General features: G+C 44.3%; 1 protein-coding gene across 3 annotated transcripts in view; it reads right to left on the bottom strand.

Moving 5' to 3' along the window:
- Positions 1 to 23544, bottom strand: part of HCN4 (hyperpolarization activated cyclic nucleotide gated potassium channel 4) — a 105377-nt gene extending 81833 nt beyond the window's left edge. For all 3 annotated transcript variants that reach the window (XM_074917524.1, XM_074917525.1, XM_074917526.1), the window contains exon 1: positions 22695 to 23544. In XM_074917524.1, the coding sequence (XP_074773625.1) occupies positions 22695 to 23401 (707 nt within the window). In that variant the 5' untranslated portion in view covers positions 23402 to 23544. The remainder of the gene's footprint in view (positions 1 to 22694) is intronic.
- Between the last annotated feature and the right edge of the window lie 2376 nt (positions 23545 to 25920).

Here is a 25920-nt window from a genome sequence, read left to right as displayed (position 1 = left end):
TTTTTCAAAGTAATGTCCATACATTAATTAAATCTCAGCACACATAATTAAAGAAGGTATTATCATCCTATATTACAACTAGATAGGCTATGAGATACTAAACATTTAAGTAACTTATTTAGAGGTAGAACTACTGTCCAGAAAATATGGCTGTCTAATTTCAGAAGAGGTTTTCAGTCATGTTATATCCTGTAATTTGACCAGTAGCAGCAAAGGGGAATTTTCCTTTCTTTTCCATTGTAAAAATATAAACATAGACATTACTTAGTGATATTTTTATTCCAGCTATAATACTTGACAATTTGCAAACAACGCATTTGAGGCATTGATGCATTTAACCAATTATAACAGAGTACATTATGAATTATGCCCTTTCTTTAACATACAAAACATAATGCATTGTATCAATATGGGTTAGCTTAGATTATTAGTTCTTTGATAATACCTACAAATATACTCACTATACTGTCAGGCTTCTTAAGGAGATGAAGATTTGCATGACATCCAGAGAGACCACACAGAGGGACCTGGTCAAGCTCGAGAAGTGGACCTGTGTGAACGTCATGAGGTTCAACAAGGCCAAGTACAGGGTCCTGCACAAGGGCTGGGACAAGCTGGGTATCAACACAGCCTGAGGGGTGAAGGGACTGAGAGCAGCCCTGCCAAGAAGGACTTGGGGGTACTGGTAGATGAAAAGCTGGACATGGGCCAGCAATGTGTGCTGGCAGACCAGAAAGCCAACGGTACCCTGGGCTGCACCCAGAGCAGTGTGGGCAGCAGGTACAGGGGGGGAATCTCCCCCTCTGCTCTGCTCTCGTGAGAGCCCCCTGCAGTGCTGGGTCCAGCTCTGGGGTCCTCAGCACAGGAGAGACATGGAGCTGTTGGAGAGAGATCAGAGGAGGCCACAAGCATTAGAGGTGAGGAGAGGATACAAGGAAGACATTTTTTACAATGAGGGTGGTGAAACGCTGGCACTGGTTGCCCAGAGAGGTGACGGATGCCCCATCCCTGGGAACATTCAAGGCCAGGTTGGTCAGGGCTAAGCAACCTGGTCTAGTTGAAGATGTCCCTGCTCATTGCAGGGGGGCTGGACTAGACGACCTTTAAAGGTCCCTTCCAACCCAAACCATTCTATGATTCTATGTAATGGAGATTTTTACAGAATTCAAAAGAATTGAGGACTAGTAAAGTAGACTTTATGTTGAGGGTAGTCTGAACTACAAAACAGCTCAATGCTCTGAACAGACACTGAGTTTGGTCGCTGTTGGCACAGCCCCTGCTGCCAGCCCGGTCAGAGTGGACCACAGACAGCACCGCGGTGGGCAGCCCCCTCAGAGGAGCTCCAGCTTCTACTGCTGTGACTATAAAAGCCTTGGACCTTGCACTTCCCACCAGCTCTGGTTAAAAACTGCAAATGCAACATGAGCTCATTGCCAGAGAAGTTGCTTTTTTCATCAAGTATTAGCTAAGGAGAAATGGCAAAGCCTTTGCCTCGTGTGGGCTCTGGCCTCTGCAGGGAGGAAGAACACACCACATGCTGGGACCTCCAGGGAAATCTCCCCTCCAGGGCTCTTCGGATAGCCGGGACACTCAGCATTGCCTACAGGAGCTGCTAGAGGAGCCGCCAAGAAACTGGTGGTGATTGTCCTGCACAAAAACTAGATTATCAGGTAAGAGATATTTCTATGGCCTCCACCTAGTTAGTTTAAAACAGGCTTTGTGAATCAGCCAAGGCAGATAGTCCTGACATTCTGCAACTTTGTTGGAACTTCACTGTTGCCTGTTTTGCTGCCTCAGAAAACCTAAGTACTTCGTATTATCTTTGCACTGAAGTGTGCCAGTCAAGAACCAAAACCACATTAAAAATATTGTTCAAGCATGTAAAAAAATAAATGGAACCTTATCCCAAAGAGCTGATGACACCCCGTCTCATAAGTGTATTTAACTTTCACTCAGACAGGGAAGCTGATGATAGAATTTAAGTGACTTGGCTAGGACAACAGCACTCTAACTACTAGATAGTGCTATCTTTCACTCAAGTTCCTTCAAATGCCATACGGTGTATGTGAACTACACAGCAAGTGGTATCACTAAGCTCAGTTTCATGGAGACTGAGCAAACCTGTCATTTCAGTACAGGCTGAGGCATGTCAGGACAGAGAAGTTCACGGAGGCTATAGTGCTGCTGCCTGATTTGCATGTGTCCTGGGATAACAAAAACTCTAGACATCTGATCTGTAATGTCAATGTCTACCACCTAACCCTGCAGTGTGCTTAATAGAAATTGTATAAGCATTTTCAACAGTTTTATGCGCAATCTGCCATTCAATAATTGCAAATATATTGGAACATTTAGATCTATGTCCGCAGACATACTGTATCACACAGAAACAATATGCTCCTGCACTTCGTTTCCAATAATGCTGAAACATAAACATGTCACAAGAATAAGAAGGGTCATGGTGAATTCTGCACGAAGCAGTCAATTGACCACTCTCAACTCCTGCTACCTTCCTGCCTGCCAATATCAACCTAACAAATTAAACAGTATCTTAAATCTATACTTAGAACCCAATCTTCCCAGAAAAGTAAAAATAAACAAGATTTCATCTACCCCTTTGGGGAACACACAGACAGAAACAAGATAGCCACAAGAGACTTCATTTGTTCCAGCTCTAAATTTGGAATATGGAAGCCAATAGAGCACACATCCCATTTCTAACTAAAACCAGCATTAGTAATATTTTCTCACTTGCCTGGGCAGAGCTATTACTAGCTCATGGAGAACTCCCCTGTAACAAGCTGAAAAAGCAGTGAAATTTTTGTGGGTACTACATGTAGGAAAACTTATTCCCTCTCTTTCTGAAGGCCCAAAGGAAGAGAGTTTACACACTGAACCCAGACTATTGTTCTCAAAGCACCAGGCGATCAAAGACCTAAATTGGTCTGCAGTGGAAATTCATTGCAGCAGTGGCTGGAGACACCATTGGAAGATAATGTGGTACAGATTTAGTGGGAGATTTATAAGCACAAGTTTCCTCTAGAGGGAAACCAAGTCATGCAACCATAGGAAAACCAAGCTCTAACCTGTCTGGCAGGACTCCTCTCCCTACAGGTGGGACATTAGACCATTTCAGGCTCCCTGTCAAGGGAAGTTATAGACAGATTGCACACCAGCCACTGGTGGTCTGGGATTACCTCCTACAGAGCCACATCAGTGTATAAGATGTGTTCCACTCTGTGGTTGTCTCGTCAGACTTTATCAGAAGGAACCTGCAACACCACATCCTCCCAGATTTAAAGAATTAAGTACAATTTTTCTCTTTGTAGCATTTACCAAAACTACATTCATGGCAGAAAGCGCGGGCCAGAGAACTTAACCCTCTCTTCATAACCCACCCTACTGCACTCATAAATATTTCTTGATTCCCCTCTCTGCTGCCCCACCTCCCCATGCTGAATCCCAGAGGTTTTCAACGTGTTAGAAGTGTATTGATTTCATAGAGCTCCCAGAATACATTATGTATGAGACTGACATGCTAAGAGCCTGGCAATTCTGCATTGTTTGATCTTCCGAAATCTCTCACTTGTATGAATATGGAAAAGTTCCTCTTTGTTTGCTGTCCATTGATTCAGAGGTTGACCCTCCTCTGTGTGCATTTATCTGTGATGATTTAATAATGAAAAAGACCAGTATACTGAGGAGAGGAAGGAAGCCCCTTTAGGGGGACCTATTGCCATGGAAACGTGCCATATGTTGTTGTAGAGAACGGATAGATCAATAAAGGCTGCAGCTTCCCAGTCATCATGAATATGTTGTGGAATGTGAAGGACTAAAGCCTTAAGACATGTTTAAGTTGTGACGTGATGAAGTTCAGGCCCTGGTCCATATCCAACATCTAGCATGAGTCAAATTCAAATGTTCGGGCAGTCTGTTGGAAAGGTAGATCAGCACTAGGGAGTTCTGAATTGTCTCAAAAAGCAACAATATTAGGCCAAGGGTTTGATTTTTACCCAAGTATATGAAGGAAAGCAACTGTATCTTATTTCAGAGTGACCAGCCTCCAATTTCTTGGAGATGTTCAGGTAGAGATTTCAAAGCCTAATTCTCTGAATTTGATCTTTCACCTTTACTTGTCAGAGTATTAATAGCAGGTCACACTTACAGGATTCAGTGCTGCAGGTACAGACTTTACACCTGTAGAGATGATATAGATATATGTACGTGTGTATATTAGTTCAGTGTAAATGCTGCCGCAAGAGTGGCAGATGACATATGACATCAACTGATGGAACAGGTATCTTCCACCAACTTACCTTCTTGGTAAGTTACAAAGATGACAGGCTGGATTCTTAACTAACATGGCTCTCTTGACATAGTATGAATTTACATGAGATGAGGATGTCAGCCTCACCACTAGGAACCCCATTTACTAAAATTAAACACTAAAATAGGGCAAAGAGTCCCATAACTGGGTAAGAATCATAGTTTAGAAAGCGGAGGACAGAGGAGGGGACATTGCTCTGCTTTCTGCTACCTGTTGTTTTGTTTGGATTGACAAATTTATGCCCTCGTGCTCTCCAGTAGTCCACAAAGAGGTGATAAATGCATGCAGCAGATAGCTAAGTCATCTGTCAGGCTGAGAAAAAGACTTCTAGCCATCTAAGATACTAAAAATATTCCTCCTAGGTATTGCTATGCCACAACTTGGCGATGATTAGGAATCACAGCTCCAGTCTCCCCAGATGGAAAGCAGGGTGAAACAGTAAGTTTCTTACTACAACATCCAGCCTCTCATAGAGGCTCCTAGAGACCCAGGTTTGGGCTACCCACCGTAACCCTTGAACCATACACCACCAGGACAACCATCTCCACAGCAGGTCACCAGTGGGCTTAAGCAGCCTTAGAAACAACTATGTATGTCATTTAGCTGAACAGCTGGCCATTTACATCCAGTTAACTTATGAAAAAAGACCAAAAAACAGAGGAAGAGCTCCCTGTGCCTGAGGATGGATCAAACCTGAACCTGATGGAGCTGTCGTTCAGCTACATGAGGCAACTGCCTCAGTGAGATACATCTCTGCTTGTAGGGTAAGGCACGCGTGCTCTCCAACTCAGAGTTACTAGGATTTATGTTTGAGACAAACAACAGCATCTGCCAGACTTCAGCACCCATGCACGTTTATTCCTACCACTCTGCGTGAGCCCTGGATACGCCAGATGGAGCAGGGAGAAAAATTTCAACCTCTTTCCCGCTTAATGGCAGGATGGGAATTCAAAAAGCTGCCAGGAAAAAGGTAATAGAAAGTAGTTTGGGGTTTTTGAATGGTCTGCTCTAATGATCATATTCAAAGTTGTGTTACTCTTTAAAGGCTCAAAACTTCCTAAACCACGTGCTCACTGAGGAGAGAGAAAGCCAGAGTGACAGAATGTGTTGCCTGTACGTAGCTTTCATCCCTGACAAGGACACTTCATCACAGACCTAGTGGTTACACAGCACAGGGGTAAGAAGACCTGGAAGAGAGTTCATTCCATGCCTTCTTTAACAGGCATTGCTTTTGGGTTAAAAACACTTTGGCCAACAGGGATGGCAACTCTAGTGCAAATTTTCTGCCTAGTCTGTGAACAGCAGTATGGTATCAAGTGTTAGCAGCTGAGGAAGTGCCAAAGGAGCAATGTGTAAGGACCATGGACTGGGATGGATAGAGTACATATTTTGTACTGTTTCCAAATCTCAGCTCCTACCGATCAGTATCACTTCAGGGGAATCAACAGAACAACACTGATTTACATCATTACTTTCAGCCCTGGTGGGAAATGTTAATGCTGGTGTCAATGTTTCAGAGAAGCTTCAACACGATGTGCCAGCCATAAGCCTCTTTCTGTGGGGAAGATGGGGATGGAAGGGAGTAAGACATCTAAAATGTTAATGAGGTAGTGACTATGTGTGTTTGAGTTTCTAAAGCAGAAAATATTTTTCCTCCTCAACTCTCTTGCTGCTAACATCAGACTCCTGTTCGCAATGAGTTATTCAGGCTGGACTGGAGCGTAATGAATCCTCAAAAAGACTAATGCTGCTGGGATCTTGGGGCTATTCAGGTATCTGAGACCCCAGACAAGAGATGAATCACCTTCTAAAAATGCAGCAATCAAGGAAAAAAAAAGTCCAATTGCCTCTGATTATTTTTGGTCTCAGAAGTAACATACCGTGCTAAGGCTATGCTTACCTAAGGCATCCACGTGAATCCACTATCCCCTCCAAACATTGGATGCTGAATCAATTACTGCATGTACTGAAACAGTATGTAGCTCACAAGAGATTTTTTCCTTTTGACCTCACAGCACTTTACGGCAGGTGGCTGAGTCTCAGCATCTGCCAGCTGAGGAAACTGAGGCATGGAGACACAGTTGTTTCCCGAGTGCCCCACTCACATGCAGGTCCACAGCAGAAGGGAGAAGAGAGACCGGGAATCCTGACATCCACTCGAGTGTCTTAAGGGCACTCAACTCAGCTCACAACTTAGCACTTCAGCTCCACAGAAAGGCAGCTCCTTATGCAAGGAGCTCCAAAGCCCTTTTCAGTTTCTGAGAAACTAGTATTTATTGTTCCTGCAAACAGTTCTGCATTGAACTGACTGAAATGAGGAAACCCAGGAAAAGCTCAAGGGCAGCAGGAGGCTTGGGGAAAAATGAGAAGGATTTGGTGCATACTCTGAGATAAGAGAATGAACTCAGAAACTGGACATTTAGAATATGTTCTCCTCTAGAAAGGATACTGTCAGACACTGTTGCCCAAAGAGAATGCTTTGAATCACCAATTATACAGAATATAAAAAATTGAGTGGCCACATTCAGGGCATCTAAGGCTTTTCCCCTCATGTCAGAATGGTAGGAGCCATTTTGGCTTTTCATCTTCCTGTGTGCCATGTAACGTGCTACATAACACTCCTGTAAAGGAACGATGTGCTTGGGGATCTGGGCATTTTCACCTAACATGTATCTGGCTTTTGCCAAGACACAGGATGTCGACAGATCTCTACCACTCTTTCCAGGACATGCCACAAATTTCTGACTTTCAATCCTTTGTAGAAAGGGGACATCTTTGTGGTGTGGTGGGGTTCTCCTTTATCAAAACTCTAATCTATGTTGCAGGGTCTCAGTGACCCACACAGTCCACTCCAGATGTTTGTTCCAGTCAAGAAACCTTTCGGAGCAGGTTGCAACTGCAGCTCTTTCTTTCCTTACCATTCCAAATCCCCATTACAGTCAACGGGCGTTTGCATAATACCTCTCTTCAAAAAATATCCAAAACAGGAAAACACCAGTTGCAAAACACAGCAGCTTGCTGTAACTCTACTACAACATCCTGTGCTGTTCCTCCAATACATATAGTACTTTTCTGCCAGAGACATCCAGACAAATAGTGATGGGCACCATTAAAAAATGCTTAGATAAATCTTTTCCAGTATGGGCTGGACTTGATCTGCTCTATTTAAGTCAATGGAACACAGCCATTGAGCCCTGGGGGAGCAAGTGCCAGCCCTAAATCATTTCTTTGATTAATTGTTCTTGGGAAGGAAGAATTCATTAAGCATTCCACTCAGCAATTAGAAATAAATATATTTTTAGAATGAACAACCTGCCAGAAACAAGTTGTTTCAGAAATATATTCAGATTGATGCAACCCATTTTCCATCAATACATAACAAGGAGGCTCCAGCCTGCCAGTTTCCATCCTATCTAGAGGGACACTGCAGAAAAAGGTAGGACAGTCCTGTCACTAAGGAACTACTTGTGCTGTCTACACAACTCAAGTTCAGATTCTGTGAGCAACTCACTAGAAATTAATGTAGTTTCTCTGTATATTAGTTTTCCAGATATAAAATGGGAATATATATCCTTGCTATTTCACAGAAATATTACAAAGCTATTTCCACAAACAGCTGGGACAGTGCAGATAGGATAGTCATGAAAAGCCAATAAATAATTAAAAAAAAAACCCTGTATTTACACTTCAGCATCAGGACTCAGACATGCTACAAAGTGAATGTGAAATAACAGTCTCTTTAAAGATTTTTGGACATATGACCAATATAATTACCACAGACATCGGGTGTAACTGAAACATGCAAATAGTTTTGTTGACACAGTAAACAGTTACCAAAAGGATAGCAGGACAGGTGATATGTATACCCAAGGCAGTGATATTCAAGCACTTTCCTGCCTATTTATGGTGCAGATACCACTGACAGATGACGTGTAAGTGTATATTTTAAATCTACCTTTTTAAAATTTTAAATCCCCTTACTTCAAGGCAGGAATTCATCACAGAGCTCTCTTTTTTTTTCCTCTTTTGGTGAGGACAGGGTCTATTCATGCCTGAAGCCCAGAGAAGCACATGCAATGCAAGATGGGCAATGGCACTTTGCAGATGCCACAGCCCTTCTCACCAATCTAGAAGAATGTACTTCTGGTCCCATGTCTGGAAGAAGAAACCCTAAAATAACCTCAACATGCTCTGGGTACTGAAAGTTAGAGCCACAAAAGACAATTACAGACTTTTAAATTTTGTGTCTCAAAAGACATGTTTTATCCTTTGCTTGTGGTGCCTAGAGGTAAGTCAGTTCCCTGCCCTTTTTTGGGTACCTAGGACGGCAGCAATGTCTCAGTGAATGCCATCTTTTTCAAGAAGCAACACAAGAACACAAAGGCCCCCTTCTGTAAAACATGAAATACACTTCTACACATAGAGGACCCAATTTCATGGCCACTGCAGCAGGCACTGACTTAACCTTTGATTTCAGCAGGAATGTGCTAGCATATTATGTAAATTAGCCAAGAACTTGTGCACTTCAATAATGCTTGATTACATGATTTCTATGTTTTTCTTCTTTTTAGTTAATCTACTCCTTCTGTTTAAGTAAGCTTAGTAGTAAGGCAAAAGCTAGGGTTTTCCTCTGTGTTCTTTCAAATTCATCCCACCAGAAATATATGTGATATGACTCAGCCCAACTGGCAGGCACTCAATAGATCACAGGAAGGCTGAGAAAGAGAAGTATGAAGATGGTTCAGTGATGAGGGCACCTGGAAAAAAACTCTGCAAGTCACTCGAGCCAACATCCTCAGCACTGCTTGGTTTCAGTGAGGAACAGCAGAAGGTCTTTCACTGGAGTCCAGGAAAAGCAGATAGCACATTAACTCTGCTCTCAAGTATATCCAAAAACATTTTAGCTCATTAGATATTCAGATTGTAAATTAGGGATCTCCTTTATGAAAGACATCATTAAATCAGAAATAGCTATTTTGTGGGCGAAGAGCAGAAAATTCAGTGCTCTAAAATACTTCCACTGTAGCAAGAGAGAGCTACTAGCCTCACTAATCCTGCTTTGAAGATCCGTTCCACAAACATCAAAATGTGAATGTAATCTGGTATCTCTCACTGTAGTGCAATATTAGCAGGTCTCAGACAGTGCCAGACACAATGCCCGTATGTGCCTCGGGGGTACAGATACAACAGAGACAGGCCAGAAGCAGCTCCACAGAGTACAGCTGATTCCCAGTGTCACCCCCACTAGATGGATTCTCACCAAGGAATTTGGCACCATACGTCTACTGATAAAAACTAATTTCAAAGACCCTTCTGCATCCACAAGAACCCCAGAGTGTGGAGAAATAATTTCACCCAGCACTACAGCAAGGCTAATGCTGAGGGGAAATGCAGCAGTTCCTCAGTACACAGCAGAGCAACATACAACTACTGCTTCTGGGCAGGGGATGAATCAGGATGAAGCACACCATTTAAACTGGACTAAAGTTACTCGCAGTGTTATCTGGCTGCCTGTAAAGGCTAGTAGTCTGCTCCATCAACGGCTGTGGATTTTGAATGATCAGAAAACTACTAGAAAATTACTAGAAAACTGCTTTTTTTTTAATATCCTCCCTTCCGCTTTCTGAGGTAACCAGGAGCGTATATTTTTTTCCTTTGAAACACAAGTTTTCAAAGAGCTTGTGAAGAATTGTATCCCCTCCTCTAGTGACCAGCTGTCGGAAAGTGATGTTCCACCTTGAACCATTACAGCTGGACCCATAGCAAACTGTACATCCAAGTTTGGGCAGGCACAAGTTTTCCCTCGCCTGTCCTCACTCCAGAGAGGTGCTCTTTGCCTGAAAAAAACTCAGCCACAAGGATGTGTAGAGAAAGCAGGGCCTAAAGCTTATTCGTGGGCCAAGCTGAGGAAATGTGAATGACTAACGTCAAGGCATCTTGTTCAGCTCTTTCACAGCTTGTCTCTGTACATCTTATCTAAGAAGACTGGCAAGAAATGCTGATGGCCTACCATTACTGAGAAAATGTGTGTGTGATGATTACACTAGAGGAAGTGTTTAAGAACAGCTCAGCCTTGTGAAAATAATACCCTATAACAGCTGCCAAGTCCCAGAGGGGTTACATCTCCTGACTCCCCAAGTCATGCATGACTTCTGTACATCAGTGTCTCCAACAGCTGTGCTCACGGACAGGCATTGCCTTCCTTCTCTACGGACAAGCCAACACCTCTGTCATTTCCTATTCACCATGGGGTGCTCTGCCCTGCAAAGAGAGCTGTGGTGACTGGGGGATTGAGCTTTTGAGAAATTTTGCTGCTTTTTTTTTTTCTCTGCTTTTAAATTTTGGCTATGGGAAACAGAGGACAGAAAAGACATCTGAGGTGTTTTAGGGTAGGAGGAAGAGCGAAAAAGAGGTAGTGATGGGCTGGGTGTGGGTATCATCATCCTGTGGTACCAGGGAGAGTGATCTTTGTACAGATGTTTGACGGGCACAGCTCTGTTTTACACTTCTCACATCCACATCACTCACAAGGTATTGTATCGTTAGATGCACCCCCGATGTTATGTGTTAATTTCCGAAGCAGACTCATTCACACACACATAACACATCCACCCACATGCAGTAATGCTTAGACAGACACAAAGCCATCCAGCAGCCAATTATTTGGGGTGGAAACAGCTTGCATTAGCTCATGATGAAGCTTAGCCTTAATTCTACTGAGCTAGGGAGACTGGGAGCTGTGCATTGCTCTCCTGACTGACCCCAGATCTCAAAGCAGGGCAGATGATGTCAAGGCAAATCTTTTTTTGTCTGCACTGCAGATTTCGCTATGTGAATTTACTTGCAGATGAGGCTTCTGGATCCCCTGTTCAAAAGCAGGAGCCCTAGGCCATACCCACATCTGCCACTGTTAGCCTAAATTCCTGTTTATGCTGCAAAAGGAACACACGACCAACAGAGCCACCCTTGTTTGGAAGGCTTTGGCCCAATTTTTGATCAATATATGTAGACAACAAGAAGCCAGAGGAATTTGCCCCATCTGGGTGATGGATCAGGAGTAGGTGAGAGTGGAGTGACAGTCCTGCAAAGAGACAGCACAGGAGCCCAGTCGTAACAGGAATACACCAAGAGAAGCTCCAAACAGTGTAACTTCACATGAGGTTTTGCAAAACTGAGGACCAGAAACCTTCCAATAGCAGTCAGGATTGAGCCAACTGTCATTGCCAAATCTGGAGTTCGATTTAAGTATGTCTTTGACCCAGGCATTTGTTCTAGTTCCCAACTGTAGAACAAGTCTAGTTGCTCTTCTAACCATAGCATAGGCAGTGTATCACCTTAGCTGCGGCTGGCACTGTCTGAAGCCCACTTGTGTTTGCACTAAAAGGGTCACAACAGATTATCTGAAACATTCAACAGCTGGCAAGCTTAGAGGATGTTTTCTAAAGCTGCCACACCACAGAAAAGGACAGACATCTTGCCAGCTCCTGTGCCAGACTCTTTATTCAGGAGTGTTTACTGAAGTCAAGGAATCACATATACCCAAAGAAAAGAGTAGCACACCCTGCAATACACATCACCAGTGAGGAAAAGATGGAATATTTTCTTTCTAGAGCATCTCCAAACCCCATGCAGGGGACGCACAATTCTCATTTACAGACAAAAAAGGTAAAATTCATCTTGTCTCCCTCCTCGTACAGGCTTTTTTCTATGTTTTCCCAGCCTAGTTCTAAATTCACCATATGTGGAACTGTACAGACATTGGTAACCAGTTTCCTTAAGACAAAGGAACCAATTATTCAGAAATCACCTAACAGTACTCATTTTTGTGGTCTAACAAAAGATGGACAAGAGATGTAACCAAATCCACAGCAGTACACAGAATAAGATAATCACGAAGAAATGCTTATGAAACTGCCTTGTAGATATTAACCACACCCTTGCTGACATCTACTCTGGCATCTTCTGTTATGTTAAAATATTTCAGAGTTCCACAGCATTCCCATGGCCCTTAGCAGTGCCCTCATCCCCTTGTCAAAGTTGGAGAAATCAAGGCACAGAGTATTCTGTTCAGGATGGCTCACAGGACCAAAACTAGATGCCTGACCTGCCTTCCAGTTTGTCCTTCTATCTGTTATACATCGCTTATGATTCAAAGTGTATCTGGAGCTAAATGAGCATGGGAGAATGATACAAATGGTTTGTATAGGCATCAAGAAGAACAGATCATGACCTGTAGCCTAGGCTGGTCCTTTCTCCTGCCTGCCCCACAATTCACAGAAAATCAGGGGTGGAAAAAAATATTCCTCTTGTTATTAATAGAAGTATAACTTGTGCACACATAAGTACTTTAAAGCACAGGGGGAAAGATCAAGCATCAAGAATTTGTGCTTAATGAAAGTGGGTTTGCTGTTGTTAAAAAAGCTGCATAGGGTCAGTCATCATTATCATTTCTGTTATCATTTTGACTGTTGGGAGAGCTAGTCCAAACCCTGACACTACCAGGGAATGTCACCTTTGTGCTGCTTCACTGTGCCTAATGCAACTCCTGCTTCTCTGCAGAGCGCCAAGATGTCACGGCACTCGCTCAGCTCCCTGCCCTGCGCTCTGCGCCACCCGCAGCCTAGTCACAGAGGTGGACAGGGGTGGGAGAGCACGCAAAGCCGGCCTGGAGAATTTGGGGCCTCCACGTCCTCTGGCACATGCGCACGCAGCTCCTTTGCAGACCAGACATGGCACTGGGCTGATGTTCATGCTGTGATGAACTAGCACCTTGCCCTGAAATCACGTGTGAAGCGACGGCTGAGAGGAAGAGACTTAACGTGGAGTCCCCGAGTCTTTGGAATGCAGCTGTTATCTCCCCCACAAGCTTTGGAGCGCTGATAACTTTGCAAGACATTTTTTTCCCACACCCAGGCAAATCCATTTTTTTGCACACAGAGGGTGGAACTGAGCATCAGACTAACAGTGCTCAGCAGTTCCAACCAGGAAAACTGAATCCCATCAGAGCTCCTCTGCATACTGTCTCACTGGAGCTGTGTACAGGGATGAGGAGTTACTCAATGTACAGCCACGGATTTCCTGGCAGTCATAAGAACCCCGAGCACAGCTGTGAAATTAAAAAAAAAAAAAAAAAAAAAAAAAAAAAAGAGTTATAGCTCCTACATTAGAGTCAGCTGGCAATCTGCAGTACCTCTCCTGCCTCTAAGCTCTTTAACATAGATGCATAAACACAGACAAGCTCTCCATCCAAAGAAGCAGAGATTTAAATCCTTAATTAGCACATTTGGACGAGTCACCACAAATGAGATTAGCTTTTATGCATCACTGGGGAAACAGCCGTGCCCCTATAATGTCCAAGTGGTGGGCCCTCAAGCTGACCTTGGAATTCCCCTTTGGATGCTCTCACCAGCACTGTCTTCCCTCCCTGCATGCAGCATCTCTTCAGGAGTTAACAGCCTGGTTTTACTACAGTCTGGTGCTAATACTAGGCACGGTGTGACCATATTTGATGTCAGCCACTGTGAATATACTGCACGGAATGAATAATTTCAATTTTTAAAGGGACTTCCCAGGTAGCAAACCATTCAACATGGAAAAGGGGCAGAAAAAGGTCTCTACAATAGCACCTTGTTAGCCCAGCACACATCTACTCTCTCTTCTCTGTTTCTGGAGTCCTAACTGCTTTGTCTGCTGCCATAACCCTGGTTTTAGTGCTGTCAGCACTGCAGAGCTGTAGAGCTGCACAGAGCCAAGCTGCGTTCTCATCTGCCTTGTGCTTCACCAAAAAAACTGCCCACTTAAGCAAGGATACCTGAGCAGCTCTTACTGCTTGTCATATATAAAGCAGCTTTGATTTGGAGACCCCGGGGTGAACTTGCAGTGCTGCTTGGTCAAAGAACCTTGTCCTGACTTGTAGGCTGAAAAGCGACTGTTTTACAACCGTCTCACTAAGAAATGCTCAGATAACATGGGAATAAGCACTGTACTGCTGCTAGAGGAAGAGGTTATCTAAATGTTTCAGAACAGAACTTAAATCAACCCTATTCACCATCATAACTCTGACTCTTCTGCAACAAGTACATCTCATGAAGTTATAGATTACCAGCCACCAAAAAGGTAATGATGTCACCAGCCGGGTGCTGCCTGATTTGAAAGATGGCAGTGAACACTACACCTGCATCAACAGTCACAGGAACGTGGGACACGGAGAACCCATAAAGGAGGAGAAGAGGACGTAGGTCTCTCCACATGGAAATAAACCCATGCTCTGTTACAAATCAGGAAAGGTATATATAAGAGTATTTGTCAGATTTAGTGATTTTCTTAATTCTTCCTCTTGGCCTGGAGTTCTGGAAAGACTCTCACCCCTCCGCGCCCAGGAACAGCCTGGACCTTGTTCAGCCATGCACCTTGTGGCATAAACACTTAGGGGTGAAATCTCTCACTAGCCGCTCCCCTACAGACTGGCCTTTCCCTTACATTCACCAGAGGAAATGGGGTTTTTTTAAGTTCTCAAAGACAGAAAAGGAGTTGGAGCCTTTCTTTTTGAGTGACATTCATCTGTAGGTAAATTGATGTAATAGCTTGTTAGAGTGCCAATTAGAACCAACAATAACTCAATTGACCTATAACTGCCTTGGCACCCACACAGCCTTCAAAAATAAGAGAAAGGAAGAATCTATGCTCTGGCAGAGATGAGAGCTCAGATAGTTGGTTTCAAGAGCAAACTGAGGGAATCATGGGCTTGCTAATGAGGTGCTCATAACACATCAGAAACAAAGACAAATTTCAATGGTTTCAAGCTAAAATGACACTATGTTATCTCCAGACAAAGATCACTCTTTTATCTGCATAATAAATGGATTTCAGTGCAGCAGCAGTGACTCTACAGCAGAAAAAACTCAGTGCAAGAGAGAGCACTAGCAATTACCTAACCAGAATAACACTGGTTAAAGCTTAAAGCTTAAATTTACCTGCTTATAACAGTACTGAAAAGTCCTACACTGATTCTGTGTGTGCCTACCAATAAACACCTTTAGAAAACACATTTTCCCCTCAAATAAAATCTGTTTCACACTAATGCAGTGGAGACTGTGTTTCTACACTAATTCATCCTTTAAAATGCTTAGCTCCAAGGATTGAGATACTTCAAGTTTAAAAAATAAAAAATGGTAGAGTTTGTCTAAACATTGCTGGGCTAGTAGCATCCAAGAATGAAAAGGGGGATAATGTGGAAGGGTTTTAAATTACTAGGCAAAATGATCCATTCTTTAATCCGGAAGGAAAGCAGGGGCTGAGAAAACCAAGATTGTTTGAAGAGAGAGGGACGACAGTAACTGAGAATATATTGAAGGGAAGAGAAGACTAATTTGGGGAGACCCACTCAGAAAAAAACCTGAGGGCTGGAGAATGGGAAGGGAGGGAACTGGCCTGAGTAAAGTGCCAAGTGCGACATACTGCAATGGAACATGGTGGGGGCAGAGGGGGCAGGAGAGGCATTACTGAAAACTAAGGTGAGGTGGAAAATAGTGATCAGATGATAAGCTGGGTATTGGGGCCTAGGACTGGCTGGACAAGCAACCTGCCACCAGAAGCCTAGAAAATGGAGGTGGTGGGATAAGAAACACAAACTTGAAGTGAGGGATGGGGAAAACAACAGGTTGGAGAGAGTGGGGCAGAAGGCGTCATGCTTTGGTGCTGGGGAGAAAACAAGTAGAGAGTTTGTAAAAGCAGAGCATGTTTCCTTTTGAAGCCTGAAAAGTAACCCAAGAATCTGGTCCATCACCGTTCCTTTGATGTAACTACCTGCTACAGCCATTGCTTCATTCAGAGCAGAGGGCAGTGCAGCATATCCTTGAAAAGATCCATACCTGCTAATGAATCCAGAGAGATGATGATAATGATGATAGGGACTGATTTTGGTTTTTAAAACGTTAACAACTGTACAAAACCACTGTATTAAAAATTAGACCGTGAAGTCAAAATCTCAGGTTATGAAATAGCAGAACTGAGGTTAGCTGTACATATGTATTATGTCACAGTCATTACATGATTTAAACCAGTTCTTCCCATAGGATTCATACTTCATTCAAGAGAAGAGTAAGTGCTTGAGGCAGACATGTGTGGGAAAGAGTTCTGCTATAGGAGCTCATTTCTTGCACAATCTGGAAGGTTTGCAATATAAGAGATAACTGCAGAATGAGATGTGATGGCCAGGGCAGATGAGTGGTGCCCTGGAGATTCTGTCTCTGCCAAAAAGTTCCTGCAGAGGTGCTAGGCAAATCATTCAATCCAAAACTGTAATTAGAAGAATATTCTTAGATGATGATTAAAGCGAACACTATGTCATTGTTTACAGCTGTGATTATTTTTTTTCTGTAACAACAGATAAACTAACAAACATCGGAGGCTCAGGAAGAGGGTGGGTGGGATCAGCGTGCCTATTTCTCAGTCTGGCTGCTCACCAAGCTAGTCTAAGAAATGGTCCAAATCAGAATGTCCCAATCCTCTTAAAGCACCCATTACTCTTAAAACAGGTACTCATTATCTCTGTGCCTGTGTCTTCTGGGTCGCAGTGATGCCTGATTCCTTACTAAGCACTCAGAAAGGCAGAGCTCTGAACATAAGGTGTGCTGTGTAATGCTACCTACTCTGCAAAGAGGTCCTCAAATTGACTACACCAGGTTAATGAATGGTTTTGACCTTAATCTCTATGAGTCTCTGCCACCTTGCTATAAACTGGGGAGATGGTTTCCTAGCCAAGATATCAGGAAGCGAAAGGAACATTTATTGCTATTATAGTTGAATAATTTATAAGGCCAAAGAAAAGAAAAAAACATGAGGAAATTAACATGTTTTTTTCAGAACAGGATATGAATAAGATCCAGTAAATATGGGGGTAACATATAATAAATATCTTACAAGGAGAGATGGAGAAAATATTAAGTGGTTTTTCACAAAGGAAGCATCCCTGTGTGCACTGAATGAGGCATGGGCTTCTGTGGAAGAGATAATGTGTCATCTATTAGCAGAGATTTTACAAAGGTCCTGATTTAAGTTTATTCAGAAAATCTTAATCATACCACTTTCTTAGATCTCAGTGCTTGCTTCAATATTTATTTATACTCTTTCATCTAATTTTCTGCACATGAACATACATGAAAATACCATAATATTATATGATTATAGCCTTATATTATGGTGATACACTGAGGTGTTTCATTTACTGAGGCCTTCCCGTTTTCAGACGTTGCCTTTTGCAGCATCTGAACATGTCTCATACAAAAAAATATATCCCCACACTGACTGTCTAGCGTGGGCATGAAGCATGTGATGACTTGCCTATGGACATGGGAAGTATGGCTGCACCAATTTGGTCCCCTTAGTTCATGGTCACAAAACCATCTTTCTTCTCCTGCAGCCTGTTTCACAGTCCACTGAAGACAACAGAAATCCAAACCATGCTGTTCAGTGAGATTTGGATTATCCCTGGTATTATTCTTGCTTGGATCCCTTCATTCTGCTACAGCAAAACTGCCCTAGTAGTTGGCAGGAAAGTAAAGACGGCAAAATCTGACTTCAGGAAAGCATCTCCCCTTCCTTAGCTAGCAGTGTCCCCACACTATTTTGAGGCAAGTGCCACCTGCATAAACAAGAAAAGAAGATAGCCAAGTCTATGAGCTGCCTACCCATAAACCTGTGCCTGCTCTGCACTTTGTTTCTAACGACAGGCACAGGTTCTGCTACTAACACAACGGTCTGCCCGACCTTTCCCTTTAAGCAGAGGTTTCACTGAACCAGAATTTCAATTTGCTGTACATAAGGCTCACACAATGGGTAGCTTTCATTTTACTTTGCTATGAGCAGTGTGGGCCAGTCACAAGATCAGAGTTTGCCATTGTGGGCAGCCTCTGAATGTGGATAAGGCGTGAAGAGAAGCCGGCACAAGAAGCTGCATTCTGGGCAGCAGGTAAAGAAAAGGGCATTATTGTCTGAGAACAGGGAAAGCAGCACCCACCTAAGTGAACTGCCAAAGTCCGTGAGCAGTGCTGTATGCTTCACAAATTGTTTACCCTCCTAACAAAACAGCTTAGGAATGAAAACAGTCTCCCCAGACAGAGCAGCACTCTGTGAGGCACTCTGGAAATCAGTCCTACTCAGGAGAGTGGGAAAGGTAAACACACATCCTTCCCATTTTTGCTCAGTCCCACCAGTGCTGTTTGGTTTGGTATTTAGTACCATAATTAGTAAACCCCACTGATTCCCCACGAGAAGGCAGTCTGACACCGCTCAGAGGTCTGAAGCAGCGTGAAGGGGAGCAAATTTCTTCAGAAATCCCCCTACCTTATACATCACACCTGAGCATTTCTTCTGGTGCCACAGAAATCTCCCCAAGTTCCCAAGCAGATAGGGAGCCCTGGCAGCAGAAGCAAATGAAGAAAAGGATCTATTTGCAGACAAGTATTATAACAAAGGGAGACCCCTGGAAAGAATAATTCTAAAATCTGAAGTTGGGACTGTTACCGACCGGAATATTTTCCATTGTTTTCAAGGAGGCAGCAGCTTGTATTTTCTGTGAATAAGTTAATAGATTACTGGGCAGTGAATAATGTGCAGGTCTATTTACATCCACTGTTTGGACTATTTTGGTCCTTCAGATAGTGTATCTGTTCTCAGGCCTTCTAAAAGCAGCATGCTACACTTTTTTGCAAGCAATTCTGGATAGCAGCTACAGCCAATATGCTTCAGTCAGCTGCAAACTAGATAGATCATTGTTTGTCTGGAATTTTTTTATTAAACCAATTGTACTGGATCAATGCTTTCTCTAAGCAATAAATTACAATTCTATCTACCCAGTGAAAAAGCTTTCAAAGTTGCAGATAAATCTTGATCTAGGAAATACAGTTTGGCTCTGCACCGATGTGCAGTCAACCACAGATGCAAATAAACTGAGGCTGCTAGCACATCCGTCTGCACCTCTGAGCAGGAGCTAGTATTCTTATTTTCATTAGAAATTGCTAAAACATCTTTTAAGTGCTTCCAGAACTAGTCCACTGCATTAGTCATGAGTACTCAGGGGCACTCTGTTTGGTTTTTATAAAGGTCATTCGGTGTCTTTTCCCCTCACAATGGACTAAAAGCAGAAATCAACAGAGTCTTAATCTATATTAATTTGCTTTACTCTTGGAGGGTCATAGATTTGCTACTGGAATTAGCCGCATTAGATGCTAAAACGATAATTTAATGAGACTATGATGAAAGCCTCTGTTCTATTCTAAAACGGCAACTCCTCTCGCATAGCGCAGAGAAGCAACTCCATGAAGTCAGAGGAATTACACCAATGTCATTTCACAGCAGAATCCAGCTCAAGTAATTAGGGCTGGAGTGTTCCATTCAAAACTTCAGATCTTGAGCTGTACTGAGACAGCTCCAAGTTATGAGGTCTGGAGCTCGACCAAAACGCCTGGAGATGCACCTCACTCTCAGAGGTGAAACTGTTTTCCCCAAAAAGGCAGAAAACAAGATCGGGGTCTAAATAGCTGAGGACTTGAAACTTCTATACTAAATGCTGCTGCATAGCTTTGGTGATGGCAAAGTGCAGGATAATGAAGACTCATGCCTCTTACAAGATCCTAATGCTCCAGAATCTGCACCCATCTATAACAAGGAGCAATCGCGCATTGCACTGCGTAATTTGCAAAGCAGAAAATACAGTCCTTTGGGTCAGAGATATAGCTCTTGCAAATATTTTTATAATATCTGCTCTTTGGTACAATCTGCTGCTTTTCAGAGGTCAAAAAATGTTATTCATATTCATGTGAGTCACTTCCAAGACAGATGCTTTAGTAGCATTCAGAGAGGGAATACAAAACCCGAAGAGAATCTGGGAAAGCTCCCACTCTTCTCCTTCAAGGCAGCCATTGTTCATAGGTCATTTTTCATGGAAGTCCACACATTTTCTCTAAGCGACATTTATATTCAAACAGATGCTGCAAGTGACCTAGAAACAGGGGTGAACAGAGTTCCCCAGAAGATACACGTACTGACCATACAGTAATGTCTCCAACTCCTCCCCGTCTCTCCAGATGTCTCTCTGTGCAATCAGTACCACCGCCCCATCTGATGTTGATATACGATAGCGAGGAGAAAGCACATACCTATGTGCTAGGCTTCTAGCAGCAACTTAGAAGAAACCCAAAGCGGCACAATACCAGCCTACCTGGAATCTGACCCCAAGCAGAGAGCGTCTTGCACCAGGGCACAGATATCCAACTCACTGGCTTTCTCTGCACAAATGCAAAGCGATGTCAGGGGAGGATTATATTATTAATACTAACGAGTCATACATGCATTCATATATATATCTGCATGCACACGAACGTCTGAGCGTTAGCAGACTCAGTCTGATCATCTGGCTTGGGAGAGTCTAAGCTTGTCTGCATATTTCATTCCTTTGTGTAAGGCTAGGAGTGGCCCTACAGCCAAGCACCTCAGAAATAAAAACTTACCTCATAATTTACTGTGCTGTTCTGAGGAATAAGCACTGGTTCACTAAGAATCTTACAAAAATAAACTCTTAGCACCATCTCATCGTGGGCAAGACTCAGCTACTGTTACAATCCTTTTGCTTAAGTTTGCCAGTCTGGTTCTATGCTGAAAATGTAGTTATAAAGATGGAAGGGAATAAATCCACTATACAGATAAATAAAAGATATGCAAGCTGAACACTACTTTTGCATAAATCAAAATCCAATCCAGAGACTAAATCCAAAATACCATGAGGATGCAACACACAGAGAACACCTTGCTAGAATAACCCAAGAAAGCACAGCAGCTAGTTTTTAACTCCAGACTTGTGGCAAAATACAAAGATCTATAGCCAAGAGTATGAAATTAATTTTGTTCCTTTTAAAGCTAATCACTCTCACATTTCACTGTGTTTGTGAGGTACTACTTGATCAGTCACAACTGGGAGGCAATTTTATATGCTTTCCCATCTGGGTTTGAGTAAGATTCTATTTGCAAGGACTATGTATCATGACGTAACTACTGGAAACCCTCAGACGCTTGGTCAGCTGTGAGCTTGGGACACTCGAATGCGCTGAATTTAAACGACAGTGCAGTCTTCCAATTCATGCAGCCTTCTAATAACATTTGTTAATCCAAGCAAATATCAAGGAATCTGTTCAGTGCCAGTGCTGAATCCTCTAAGCATGTGGACTGTTTGCTAAATCTCTAAAAGGCAGTGTCAAGAGGTTTCTGTCATTTCTGTCTTTGAGCACCCAAATCCACCCTGGAACCCCTTCCTGCTATTATCTTGCTAACTGTATTTTAGGTAATAATGCAAGGTTCCTTGAAGAGTCCAAGAATTCAATAAAATCACATAGATTGATAGATGTGTTTGAATAATGCTCTTCTGTCTGCTCTTAAACGTGAGATGTAAGCCAGTTGTAATTAAAGTTGAAGCAATAAACCTTAGCCATTGATTGCACTAAGTAATTAATTATTGATTGCAGTACTTTACATACATATTGCAGAGGACAATTCACCTGTGCAACAGACAACACTTTACTCAGAAATACCCAAACACAAATACCCTCTGCTATACAGAACTACAAAAATAATGGCTTTAGGGTTTCCAAGTTAATTAATTTCCTTATTAACCTTCATGGAAACGTTGCTGTCCAAGTGAAAGAAAGCCATTCCTTTCATAAAGACTATGTTAACTATTCCCTATCCAAATTAATTTTGCAAATAAGGATCTACAGATGGAAAAGGGAACATCTTTCTCCGTAAGACTCTGAAGGTGTTAAGTTCCTTCTTAACGAATGCTGCTATCCCCTGCACATACCAATTCCTGACAAGCACTGCTGCAGTAAGAAGCCCTACAGAACAGCAACAGTAGCAACATCCTTCCCCAACTCTTGGGGAAGAAGAGAGAGGTCTTTGAGGTTCAAAAATGGGAACTGAAACATGAATCAGGCAGACCATCCGTTCTGAGCTGGGGATGTAGGACTAGTTAAGCAGCTGACACCACGCTTTTAGTCTAGAGTTGTGCATCAGGTGGGACCATTTTTCCCCATTTACACTGAACTTAGAGAGAGGCGTTCCCTTATAAAAAGCCAAAACGAAAGATATTCGTTGGTTTTAAAATGCAATTTAAAATTAGTAACAGTGTGGGTACACTAAATTAAGTTTAAATATAAATGAAACCTGCAGATTGTTTGACTGGAGTGGATCTTGGAAGTGTCCTCCAGCTCCTCTGACTAGAGAGCAAGGAAAGTTCGGTCTGGGTGTGTGCGCTGTGGCAGGGGAGGGGCAGGGGCAGGCCGGCTAGTTTTGAGTGGCCGAGGAGGGGGGATTGTACCTGAAGTCGCTGTAGGGATGGATGATCCAGAACCCGGCAGACTTAACCCTTTCCTGCTCCCTCTCCACGGCCTTCTGGCTGCCAAACATCCTCAAGGAGAATTTGTTGACCCCCGGCTGGAGCATGGCCCCGAACTGCCTCTGCATGAAACCGGCCTGGCCCAGCCTCTGCTCCTCATCTGGGGTGATCTGGTCGCACCCTCCGCCTCCTTCCACTTTGATGGAGGTAGAGGAGCAAGCCCGGGGGGGCTGCTGCTGCTGGGGCTCCGGGGGGGACGCTGGCGGGGGGGGCGCGGGCAGTCCCTGCTCCAGCTCCCCACTGCCGGGGGGGCTCTTGTCCTCACTGGGGGAGGCCGGTTCCCCTTCGCCGCCGATCAGCCTCTTCTCCTCGGCCGCGTCGTGCAGGTGCCTGCTGGCCAGCGAGGACAGGCTCCCTTTGAAGCGGCGGCAGTCCCCGTTGGTGCTGGTCTTGGCGCCCTTGCCGCCTGCCTCCGTCTCCAGGAGGCCGGGGTCCCCCCCTCTGCCGGGGTCCCCCCCGAGTGCCCGGGTGCTCCCAGCAGAGGGCGAAGGCAGTGGCTTCAGCCTGATGCTTTTCCTCCGGGTGTCCTTGTCGCTGTCTTCCTCCTCGTCCATGATCGACGCCTTGGCTCCTATCTGCTGGGGCAGGCTGTAGAGCCTCTTGCGCATGGAGGGGGGCAGCTTGTCCATGGCCGCGACTGCTGCTGCTGCTGCTGCTGCTCAGTTAGAGGGAGAGACCCCCCCGCTCTGCCCGGGGAGGGGAACCGTCACTGTCCCCGGGCCCCTGCCCCCAGCTCAAGGGGCAGAAGGGACCAGAGGCTGGCGTGTCATCTCCTTACCAGAGTGTGGCATCCACAGGCTCTGCATCAAAAGACAGGCTCTGCATCCAGAACGGAAAAAAAAAAAAAAAAAAAAAAAAAAAGAAAGAGGGAAGGCAATAAAGCCCCCCCTCTCCTCCGGTGTCTCGATTTGGCTACTTGCTGCTTGTCTCCCCTTGGTGAGTGTTACTACAATCCCTGTCTGCTCAGATCCAGAGCACTGGGCAAGAAGTCTAGAGGAGAGCCACACACTTCTGGCTGGAAGGCGAGGGAGGGCGGCAGCAGCAGCAGCAGCCGCCTTGCCATGTTGGCTTCGAGATGCAAATGTGCCGTGTCTCCCGGCGGGCAGACATCATCCGGAAAGCCCAGCTCAAGCCCGGGTGCCTCAAACTCCTCAACCTGCCGGCCAATAACACAATGAACTGCAACCTGCAGCAGCCACTGCTTGCTTACATCACTGTCATCACTTATTCCTCATGCAGCCCCTGCTCCTGGGAATATTCATGAAGCGATCCCTTTCTATTGGGTTGCCATAGGAGCGACTACTGCACATAGGCTCTGCCTACCTGAGCCAGCACCCGGGCTTCTTAAAAGGGCAACGCCTGCCTGCCGAGGGGGTGTGCGGCTGAACCGCCGCCGCAGCGCTGCCGCCGCCGGGCTGCAAGGATCGCCCGGTCCCGAGGACCGGCTGGCCCCGAGGACCACCTCGCCCCGAGGATGGGCCAGCCCCGGCGCTGTGAGGCTCCTGCCGCGGAGCCAAAGGCAACCGCGACGCGGCTTTAGCTGACCGTGCCAGGCTTAATGCCATCCTTGGTTTAACGGCAAAAATTACCGGGCGGCCGTGAATTTAAAAATAGCAGCATCATAAACATGAGGAAAAAAAAAAGAAAAACCCACACCAAACCCCCACAACGACCCAGGAGCAAGAAGATTCCTCTTTCTCTTAGATGCCTTCCCCTTCTGGAGTTGTGGGTGCTTTCTTGCAGGTTTACTTGTGAAGACACAGGGAGTTTTGTGGGAAGGGGCAGATCCAAATCTAAAGAAAAAACAGCGGTTCACCTTGAAAATCTCACCTGCATGCAAAGCAGGGTCTTGGGGAGTGTCTGTCGTTCCTAGCAGAAGTTTGCCTGCTGGGAAACACGTTTTGTACCTGTCTGCAAACTGCCGAAGGTTTGGAAGGGTTTGTTTTTTTTTTTTCCTTTGCTGCCTTGCTTCCCCGTTAGACATGCCAGACCTTACTATTTCTCTAACCCTCAGCGGGGCTGGAGCTACAGAAATCATTAAAGGAAAAAAAAAAAAAAAAAAAAAAAAGCCAGCTGCATCTCTAAGAGCCTCACTGCTGGATTCAAGGAGGCTGGACAGGGGTGGCGAGGGAGTGTGTGGGATGCGAGGGCTCTCCCCGAGACACGGGGAAACCCACTTCCCAGTGGGCACCTGAGTCAGCACTTTCTGCGGCTCCCCCTCGACTAGCGGGTCTCCCAGGAGGTTGGTCCTGGGAAAACAACAGCTCCGGATGGGAATCCTTCTTCCTTTCATTGCTTGCTGCAATGCACCTCATATAAGAGGCCACAGCAGGGGAAAAAAATGGCTAAAATCGGGCATTTCCCTACCTTTTGTTCTTTCAGAGGTTTTTGGAGAAAAGGAGGAAAAGAGGTGGCAATCAGTCCTGCCCTGTGCTTCTTTGGGAATGGCTGTTTATTCTGTTACGTTCAGGAAGCTCTTAGATTGATACACTGGTTCAAATTGTTTCCTAGTGTAAAGCCCTTCAAAACCAGTTGAGTTATATTAAGAATCTGTTTAGCCATACGAGATCCTGTTTGCATATATTTTTGCAGAGATTCCATGTCTGATGCTTTCTAGAATGTTTGCTGGTTTATACATTTAAAATCATACCTCCTAGGAAAAGGAAACCACGTGAACTGTGCAGACAGGCAGGGACGCTAAACACAGGCAACAAATGCCCACTGCAAGCAGTGAGGAAGTCCTCAGCCGATCTCTGCGCTTCTTTCTCAGCTTATTTCATAAGCAAATAGTCACCTTTTCCCTTCCAGGAGTCACCTGTCTCTTGCCTAAGGTAACTCTGTCATTTAAAGCAGCAGGATGATACTTAAGCTCTTACTTGAAGGTAATGTAGGCATCAGCAGTGACTTCACCATACACACAGACAGCACATGCTTCCTCATCTTTGTTTGGCTGCTCTCTTGCTCGCTCTCCCAAATCCTTTCTCTGAGGATTCACCTGCTCCTCTTCTCCTCCCACCTCCTGGCACAACCTAGACTGGCTGTGACTCATTTGAAATACGCTACAGTGAAGCTACCCAGTGCAAATATTATTTAATATTGTTATTTTCATCACAATTTCTGGTAGATCAAGCTTTTCTGGGGAAATAAA

Source organism: Athene noctua, chromosome 13 (genome assembly GCF_965140245.1).
Source record: "Athene noctua chromosome 13, bAthNoc1.hap1.1, whole genome shotgun sequence".
Taxonomy (NCBI): domain Eukaryota; kingdom Metazoa; phylum Chordata; class Aves; order Strigiformes; family Strigidae; genus Athene; species Athene noctua.
This window is presented reverse-complemented; position numbering and strand designations above follow the sequence as displayed.